A 10,063-nucleotide genomic window follows, 5' to 3' on the forward strand; every position below is an offset into this window, starting at 1 on the left:
CCTGCCCTTCACTGCTGTGTGTAGCAGCACGTATCCTTCATGCTGCCACCAGTGTAGACAAGGTCTTTGAGCCTTGGCAGCAAGTTAGAATAAGGCTTCTGGCTCTGACCAGTTGGGGATACAAAAGCTTGTCTGTCAGATCATCCCTTACCTTAGATAATGGCCAATGGCTACACTTCAGTGTTTCAGATAAAGATGCCCACCCATGGCAGCCCTAGTTAGACCAGGCTTCACCAGTTTATAGTGTTTTTACTTCTGTGTCTGCTAAATCTGAAGTTTCAGATTCTGGTGCAGGATCCACAGCTGTGCAAAATTTGCACTGCAAACGCCCTCAGGTCTGTTTTTTAAAGTACAGAAACACTTTACTAGTCTTATGTCTGGTAAAGCTTGTTATTAAACCACACCAACATTTTAGGACAAAATTTGACATGACAGCGTATTATTAAAAGGAAACATGGCTGAAGTGCTGAGAAGCAGCAGTGTACATGAAGTCTGTGTTTTGCACTGGAAATTACAGGAAGTCATATGTTTCACTTGCTGGCTAACTTTGTTTTCCCTCCATGTGTCTGGATAACTCACTTATGGCTTGACACTCATCTAAAGCAAACTGTGCAGAGTTCAGTAATGACCCTTTATACCTTCCTAAAAGGTGACAGTTTCCAGTCTTGATTTCTTGGGTAGACTCACAACCAGACGCAAGTTTGAAAGGAAAAATATTTGTAATCGGCAAGTTATTTCAGATTGAGAGGTAGCTAGCCAAAGGCACAAAATCACAGTTAGCATGTCGGTCTGCTGGGTCTTTGAAAATTAACTAAGTGTCAGATGGAAGCAATTCTGTCCAAATGACCCACACAAAGTACAGTACATCTTAAGACTTCATTAAAAACATTCTACAAATATTTTAAGTGGAATGAAACTAAACTTCTACCCCGCTATAACGCTGTCCCCAGGAGCCAAAAAAATCTTACTGCATTATAGGTGAAACTGTGTTATATCAAACTTGCTTTGATTCGCTGGAGCACAGCCCCGTCCCCCTGGAACACTGCTTTACTGTGTTATATCTGAATTTGTGTTATATCAGGTCGTGTTATATTGGGGTAGTGGCGTATATGGAAACTACATACTGCCTGCCTGCAGGAGAAGTGTAAACACTAACCTTCACGCTGAGGCACAAAGGTCATGGCACTGGACGCAAAAAACTAGTACTCTCTAATACACACAAATACCTCCAAAAACCCAACAGTGGAGTATCCTTAGTTTTTGCATCTGTGTTGCTCCTATACATATTCCTTTCCTAGTGGCCTAGTAAGGTGGAAACATAAAAAATTATATCCATTTTATGGTTTGCGCTCCTCCTGGCACTAGTAAGATTCCTCCACAGGACAATTAACACACTGAGAAAGGGTTACTTGGCTTCATGAATACATTCAGATAAGAATTCATGATGTTTCTCTAAATGGCTCTTCCTAGCCAAACACTAAAATTACATGTAGTATGTACACTTCCCTTCATCCTCTGAAATAATGAAAATTGAGTTGTGCTGTGACAGACGAAATATGGAAGAGGATGCTGTTCTTGCATACAGCTGACAGAGTAAAAAGAGAGATGTAATTACTCCTTGGCAGGATCATCAGGATGAGGCTCTGTTTGAAAATACGTGATACTGCAACTTTAGACTATAATCTAAGTTCATTATAAATTATAAACTTTTTAAATGCTACTACTGGGAGAGTCTTTTTTAATTTTACAGAACTGCTATAAGCAAACCACAAAACACTGAAAGTTAAGATCCTTATTCTGCAAACACTTAAGCAGATACTTACTAATTTTAGTCACATGGTCAGTCCGACTTCAGTGGGACCACTAAAAGTTAAGCAAGTACATGAATGTTTGCAGGATCAGGGGCTAAAACTGTATTTAATAAAATATTCTCTATGGCATAAAATCTCTTATTCAATTTTGTTTTGTGCTAACAATGTAATGTTACTTAGACCTTAACAGTTATTGTGACTTTTTTGCACACAGACCAAAAGGTAGCAAAAACGGGCCTATGAGTGGAATTTTCAAAAACATCTAAAAACGTAGAAACACAAGGGTCATGGACTTCAAACTGTAAATCCGGATGGAAGACTATATATGGGTTGGTGAAATATTTCAGCTTTCTTCACTTGAGGCAGTTCAATGTACTGTATAGGAAGGTGATACTGATTACCAATACAGCATGGTCTATTTGCTTATCAATTTGGTGTCTCAGTTTATAATGATCGGGCTGTTAATCAGGCCATGGACTTGGTCTCTGTCAGCGTACAGCAACATTTTAAGTGTGAAACTTTTTAATAGGAAAAAAATAGTAAAATCTGAAATTCTACTTGCAAGTAGGAAGTTATAAAACATTCAGTTTTAGCAATTTAAGACTACAGAATGGGAAATAAAGAACGAGCAGCATGTAAATGAGTAAAAATAATTTTTTCAATTGATGATTTTAATTCATCCTGCTTAATAGTCAAATTCAGCCCTCAGTTTCAGCCATGGGAACATGATGAGTGTGCGTGTTCATCAATGAAGGCAGATGTGTGTCAGACTCATTATGACCATAAAGAGGAATAATGGAGGGTCACTGTACATAAGCGTCCCCAATCTTTTTAGATCTGGATGGATGAGAAGTTACTAAATGACTAGTAACATGAACTTTCTAATGATTAGCTTTCTTATATATATAATAGGGTATTTTGCAATTTAAAACAGATAGAAGCACAATGTTCATAACAAGCTGACAAAAAGTAGCACGTTTGCCAGGTACAGGCAATTTGTGAAAAACAGATCTTTTCCTTGCTATATATTTTTGGCCTACAAAAATATCACCAAACAAAAAACTTTATATTATATTGTCGCTCACATAACGTTTGTTCTTAATTGCTTAATCCTAACATTTCAAATATTTGAAGCAGATCATAAGTTAGTTTCTATTGACCTTTGAATACTTAGTATGAAGGATAACAGAAAAATACAACTCCTGCATTTAACAGTGAAGAGCAATTTTGCTTTGATGGTGATAAAAGCCTCAAATATTTTATAGTTCGTAAGAGCCATTTCTATGCAGCGTCAGTAAAACAACAGATACTAAATACACCAAATTACTCCTGGTAATTCTAATGTCTGTATGCTCAATGCTCTATTTACTTGTGTATTCTAATACTCAAAAGTGAGGGTACAGAATAGTGTAATACAATATGAGTTATTTGTAATGTTTGCTTGATAACCTAGAGTAAACTAAGTCAACTGAAAGACACAGTAAGTGACTGAGGAAACAACTGGCATCAAATATGTATGAGAACCAGTTATGACACCACAGGAACCCAAACTCACCACCTCCACAGATCTCGTTATGAAACACTGCACAATGTCTGTGGTAAATTGCAGCAAGTTACAAACTTCCATAACTTTGTTTTTAAAGTGATCTTGCCCAGGTGTGTGTAATTTTAACACTACATTGTTTAAGAGCAGGAAGAATGCTTATCAACATTAATCAAATGCCTTGTAACATCTGCCTGTATTTTGAAAAATATAAGATGCAAAATATTATGATACAGCAGAATGGTTTGGAACAGTAAGGACAGATCAGGGTAAGACAAATACTAGTAAAACTGGGCTGGGCAGAGATGTCACATTTCCATGAGCAGTTATACACTTAAAAAAAAAAAAGTGATAAAATGACAGAAAGGGTTCCATATATCATCTGGATATCAACAAGATGGGTTTTTTCTAGCTGCCACTCCTGTAAACTCACCCAGCAAACTGAAAGTCAAGCTGACTTTACTGGTTTCTGCATCACCAAGATAAACTGTGAGGGAAGAATTTGGCCCATAGATTTACAACCCTTGCACAGTGAGGCTGCACAAGTATATCTGAGGAAAGACTGGCCCTCAAATTGGAATTTAGTCAACAATTATGTTTGATGCACATATGAAACTAGAATCAAGCTCTCAAAATCATAGCACTGCAGTCAACACACCTAGCAAGAGTTGAGAACACAATAGAGTATGAACAGGACACAGAAGAGCCAGATGGTATGTTCACTGTTGCTACAGGGCCCACTGCATAGTTCTGAAGCAGCGCTCACATTTTGAAGCAACTGGCAATTTTTTTTAAATAAATTATCAGCTACAGGAAATGTCTCCATCAGGTTATGAGAGGGGTCACTTTTATCCCTTCAACATTAGAAGCTACCAACACATCTTTCTTTACTTCAGCCACACAAAAAGGCATGAAATGACAGTAGTGCTGTGCACATTTGAAATCTGACAAAGAGTCACATATGAAGGAGAAACCTTCGCATGATACAGCAACAAATGCCTTTTTTCAGCTAGCTATTTAATAATTGTCATATTTAAAATCTGCAGCATGAGCAAAAGCAAACGCAAAAGCAAGTTGGCAAAAACCAGTGAGTCTTCTGTAGTAAAATGTTTTCAACTTAACAGTTCTGGTTACACAGTCTTTATTGTCTGAATTTGTCATGGGTTTGTCTGTCTTGAAGGGGTGATTTCCAATTACTTTGATAAACTAATAGATCATATGTTACAAAATGTTCTTTTGCAACAAATGATCTAACTTAATCCTAGGGAGTCAGACATGTTTCTTCATTCTTCTTAATGGAGAAGGATGCTTCTTGGTGGAGGATGCTGAAAAGAAAATTGTACTGTCTGCATAGCACAGACACTCACTTTTATGCTGTTTCCTACAAATCCTACATTTAAAATGCAAATAAATTAGTATCCATTTCTGTAGGTTCATATACAAGATGTCCTTTTGCAGGACTGTAGTTTATGAGGAGACAAATCTGGATACAGACTCAGAATATAAAACTAGCAATGATCATGAGGATCACACAGAGCCCCCTCATCCTATGAAGCATGTGGCCCTGCTACTGGGCAGTTCTAATCAGCACCGAGCAAGTAGGGCTCAGCTATGTCTCAAGGTTGCATCAGCTTAGCTGGCCAACTGGAGCTCGGGGGGTGGGGGCGGGGGGGGGGAGGGGGGTTGATAGCAAATTCAGGTCTTTTCTCCTTCCAAACATCTGTCATTCCAAGTGACAACCTGCTCTGCAAGAGTTAAGGGAGAAATCCAGGTCCTCTCCCCAACTCTCTGCCCTCAAAAGAAGAGGGCATAATTTACATTTCTATACGGAACACTATCATTTTCTCCCGTCTTGGAGCCAGCCTGTCAGACACAGCCCCTGAAGTTCAATCCCATTCTGTCTCACTACATCTTCCAGGTTTCCTTAGTGTACCTGCTTTAACATGCCAGAAACATTTCCACCACCACACAACATGTGGATCAGGGAACAGGTTTGTATTTAATATTGTAACTAAATAGTCTGTTCCTTTTTTTTTTTTTTTTTTTTTTAATTCCACCTTGCATTTTATCACCCCAAATATTCATCTGACGGTCAATCATATATTTACGAAACCCTCCCCTAGGTAGGACTTCTTCCAGCAGATAGTCATTGTAGGATATTAATTGACTTTTTAACATTTACTGTTCCTGACTGAAGAGGTTGACCCTATCTACCCTGGAGAAATTTTTCCAAAAAATGCAAGCCAATTTTAAACCCTCTTACAGCAAGAGGCGCAGACAAGATTCCAGTAACCAGAACTACTTTCTACAGCTGATATAAACCCCAGCGTAGGCAGTACCACCATTTGCACTCGTGGAACATGCCTCTGCAAGAAACCAGAGTAAGCTGCAGAGTTCAATCCACTCCCACTGCTTGCTTTTCAACTGAAATCAATTCTGTGACATCACAATAGGTTGCTATAAAAGTAACTACCAGTTGGTTATGACTAAGTGGTAAGGAATAGGACTGATGCTGTTTACATGTAATGCACTTGTGATACAGATTATGAAGAGAACTGGAGGAAACATATTTCTAAAAAGAATATTCATAAAAGGTAGAAACAAAAAAAAGAATCGTGATCTCAAATCTAAAAATAGGAAAAATTGTTCTGTATTCTGCCTTAATGAAAGACAACTATGGGCGGAGGGGTGACTTCACAAATGAAAAAGGTTCACTTGCGGGGCCATTAGAGAGACTTGGGTAGGAATTACTCTCAGTCCAACAGCAACAGAAGAGATAACCAATTATTCCAGTCTCTTCAGTGTGTTTTTAGTAAAAGAATTCATATTTACAATTTCATTGTACTGCAGTCCAAAATCTTACCACTTTATGATCATTTTGCTTACATTAGTCTTGATCTACATCTACAGAGTGATTATCACATTCATGATCAATCAATATGCCGTTTACATACCATAGCATACTACCTTAATATACAATTCCTGCAGGAAGTGAAACTGATGCAGTGGAGGTTGCTGCTGATAGTAGTCCTATTCTGAGGAAGATTGACTAGGACAGCATTTAAAATCTTATGCCACTGCTATCAGAGACAAATGAGGCTCTCTTTCACTATAGCATCTCCAAAGTCTCATTCAATGGAACTGTTCTGGGTGAAGCAAGAATCCAGGTTGCCAACGCCTTGAAGATAATCAAGTGTGTTTTGCTAGGACAAGTTTGAATCTTTGCATATAAGTTTGCTGTGACTTCCATGGGACAGACTGCATGCATGGAAACAGATCTGCGGCTGAAAGGCATGACCACCACATCAGCTCTGGTCGAGCTTCAAGCAGTTACACACACAATAAGGATTTAGATGTGCTAGAGGAACTCTGGGCTCTTACCTGTTATCAAAGTTTACCTGTGCTCTTCATACATGGTAAAATCAGCAGAGAGGTGTTGGGGATGTTCTTGGTGAGATATCCAGCTTTCTTAAAGCAGACATCAACTATTTCCACGTCCCTAAACCTGCCCAAGAAGGTCAGACTATGAAATAGGGAGTAGGAAAGTGGCTTTGGCAGTATTTGAAATATTCATATTTACTTGGTCCCCACTGTCTGTTTTCAGGCCTGGTTACAATGTAGGCAATGCACTGGTGTCTCTTGATAATACAGCAACAGACAAAAGAATAGTTTTCTTTGCTAGTTTTTAATTCTGCGAGCAGCATTTGTTATAGCTGACCATTGTTGAGTGCAGATCTTGTAAGGGAACTGTTAACATCATTCTGTATTCCCCTCACAGAAATCCCAGATTCTGTATTTCCTTCTCAGAGATCCTGACCTACACAATAGTATGGGGTAATTACTTGCCTGTAACTTACATTTACAGTGTAAGATGGAATGTTTCACCATGGCATTCTATTTATATGTACAAGCTGATCAACTGCAAGTCAGGAAAAATTGCCTATCTGTCCTTACACAGCACAATGGGGAGGATCTTGGGGTCTTTTAGCCACACTATGGAACACCAAGCCATACAAGTGATTTTCAGAGATGAGCACTGGTGGACTTCTGTGTCTTCCACATTTTTGTGGAATGTATTTATCAGTAATTTAAAGCCTGTACAATCAGACCCATTATTCAGGAATGTCAAGCACTTTACCACTCTGAGAAATGCAACTCATAAATCATAAAGTTCTAGTAAGTGGTACTATTTGTAACTATAACACAACCCTTAGTGATAATCAAATTCTCATTGTGATCTTCCCATAAGTTAGATATGCCTAGCATAATATGCCTATTCACTAGCCTCCCCTTTTCCTCTTGAAGCAGCTCTCCTGTTCCTGTGCATTAAAGCAACTGACTCCTGTCCCCCAAATTCTTTAACTCACTTGATATGGTTAGCATTCTGCCACACATATTTACTCTCCACCACCATACTCATCCAGGATGGGGGGGGGGAAACAAACAACCTAAGAACCTCTCCCTTCATTCATCATGCAACCCATATCCCCACAGCCTCCACAAGATGTTAAAGAATTTATGAAGTCTAATTAAGGCCCTACCTACATGAAGGAAATTCACATCTGTATAGCTACACTGGTGTAGTTACACTGGTAAAAACTCTTAATGTAGACATGCTACACTGGCACAAAAGGGGGCTCACAGCAGCACAGCTGGCTTTAGTACTGGTGCAAATTCTTCTGTATACCATTGCTGCGCAGTCTACGTTAGTAGTTACCCGGTGCAAAGCCACTGATTTAGTTGCACCAGTGCAAAGTTTCACGGAGGGAGATTTAACCCTTAGAGTTAGGCCTCCTGGGAGCGGGGCCATACTTCACATGATGCTTTAGATCTAATAGTTAACAATTAGTCCCCATTCATTGAATAAAGTTTTTACATACTGTACAATAAGATCAATATAAAAGGCGTTTTAAAACTTCAACACATGCAGCAACTTTGTCACTTAAAAAAAAAAAAAAGCAGAGTCCAACTCCTGACTATATTTAGAAACAGTCAGTGGTCTATAGGCAAGACAAATATGTGAACCAAAAAGTTGTGTCTAAGATAATCCTCTGACACAGTGAATACTATCTCCAAAAAAGGAGAAATTGTCAGAAGTTTTACTAGTGATAAAACTGTGCCCTTATAATACCTTAGCAGAATGTACAAAAACAAGGAGTAATAAATTACAAGAAATGTCAGAAGTCTCTTTAAAGCAGAGGTTACTAAACCATTGGCTACAAACTAATTTATGGATGGACAGCATCACCCAATTACATTAATTCCCTAGCCTGATCTTCAGCACAACTATAATTAAGGGTCATCTGCAAGTTGATTTTTTCTTTAAAATGATATACAATGTGCTGGCTTTATAAAGAAGAGAAACAGTACCTTCCAACCTTTGAATTTTAGCTTTCACAGAAATCACTGTTTCAAAGGGAGCCACTCGCAGCTCAAAGAACGTTCCTGTAAGTGTCTCAATGAAGAGCTCCATAGTTTCATAAAAAGGAAGTTTGTAATGAAACGGTCCCACGTTATCATCATTGAAGAAAGGAGGTTCTTTCTTGTTGGCCATTACAAAGGATTTACAAATTCCTTGTGTAAAGATTAGTTTGGAAACGTCGCAGACAACTGTGTTCCAGCTTTGAAAACTGGTAACGCGTTTTACTGTTCATGTTTCAAATGCTGAACCTACGGAGAACACAAGGGCAGTTTTAGCAACGGCAGGATGCGCTCTTTGACAAACAAATCGCTCGCTGTTGACTTTTAAACACAAGGAACCATTAAATAAAACGGTGATTAACCCCACAATGCAGACCGCCAAGCGGTGAGAAAGACGTGTGACAAACACTGCTAATTTAGCAGCAGCACCGGAGATAAAGCTCTGGCTCCAGCAGAGGGACGGGGTCACAGCCCCTCCAAGAGGTGTACCTAGCACGTGCCTAGGAAGCGCCAATCCCCCGGGTGTCAGTGTTGACCCCTGCCCCAGCTGAGGAGGGCGGTGCTCGCTCCGCGCATGCGGAACCCCGAGCAGGCTCCTGGCAGCAAGGCGAGATCCCGCCTTGATGGGCGCCCGGACAGATCGTCTCCTGGGCCCCGCGGGCAGGGCCGGGCAGCGAGAGGCGCCTGCAAACAAAGGAGAGAGCGATCGCTGCCGGGGCAGGGGCGCTGCGCAGGGCCCGGGGCCACCCGGCAGCGAGCACCCCGCCCCGCCAGGAGAGCGGCCCCGGGGGCGGGGCGGGCCCCAGTGGGGGAGGGGGACTTGGGGTCTTACCTGCCGCAGCCACTGGGCCCGCGCGGGAGACAAGCGTCAGGCCCCGCCCACTGCTCCTCACGGGAACCCGCCGCCGGCCCTGGCCGCCCTCATGGAGGAGCCGCCACCGGGAGAAGGGGACAGACAGGGAGGGGGAACCACCCCCTCCGCCCGCTCCCTAAGCCACCGCCGCCGCGCCTACCTATCCTTTGTGACATCCCCTCCCTCCTCACTCCCACTGACCAATAAGGCGGCCGTTTTTACACCCGTTGCCCAATCAGCTCGCCGAAGGGGCGGTGCTTCTGTAACCAGCAAGGGCGGGTGTCCGCCAGGCCTTAGCGCTTCCTCCTATCTGCTTGTTGTGGTCGTTACGGGGGGAGGGAGGGGAAGGAAGAGTAGGACCCGGATGCAGCCCCTCCATCGCGAACAGTTATCACGTGATGCCGTTCTAGTTTGGCAGCCCCATGCAGCTGATGG

General features: G+C 41.3%; 1 protein-coding gene across 5 annotated transcripts in view; it reads right to left on the minus strand.

The window, feature by feature from the left end:
* Window positions 1-9,791, minus strand: part of ZFAND4 (zinc finger AN1-type containing 4) — a 44,926-nt gene extending 35,135 nt beyond the window's left edge. Inside the window, exons 1-2 of one of the 5 annotated variants that reach the window (XM_050960131.1) lie at window positions 9,608-9,791; window positions 8,725-9,024 (exon numbers count right to left, since the gene is read on the minus strand). In XM_050960131.1, coding sequence (XP_050816088.1) covers window positions 8,725-8,908 — 184 coding nt within the window. In that variant the 5' untranslated portion in view covers window positions 8,909-9,024; window positions 9,608-9,791. Of the gene's footprint in view, window positions 1-6,735; window positions 6,860-8,724; window positions 9,025-9,264; window positions 9,479-9,607 lie in introns of those variants that run through there. The other 4 variants (XM_050960132.1, XM_050960130.1, XM_050960134.1 and 1 more) reach the window with 4 other exon arrangements.
* Between the last annotated feature and the right edge of the window lie 272 nt (window positions 9,792-10,063).

The sequence above is a fragment of the Gopherus flavomarginatus genome, chromosome 6 (genome assembly GCF_025201925.1).
Source record: "Gopherus flavomarginatus isolate rGopFla2 chromosome 6, rGopFla2.mat.asm, whole genome shotgun sequence".
NCBI classification, from domain to species: domain Eukaryota; kingdom Metazoa; phylum Chordata; order Testudines; family Testudinidae; genus Gopherus; species Gopherus flavomarginatus.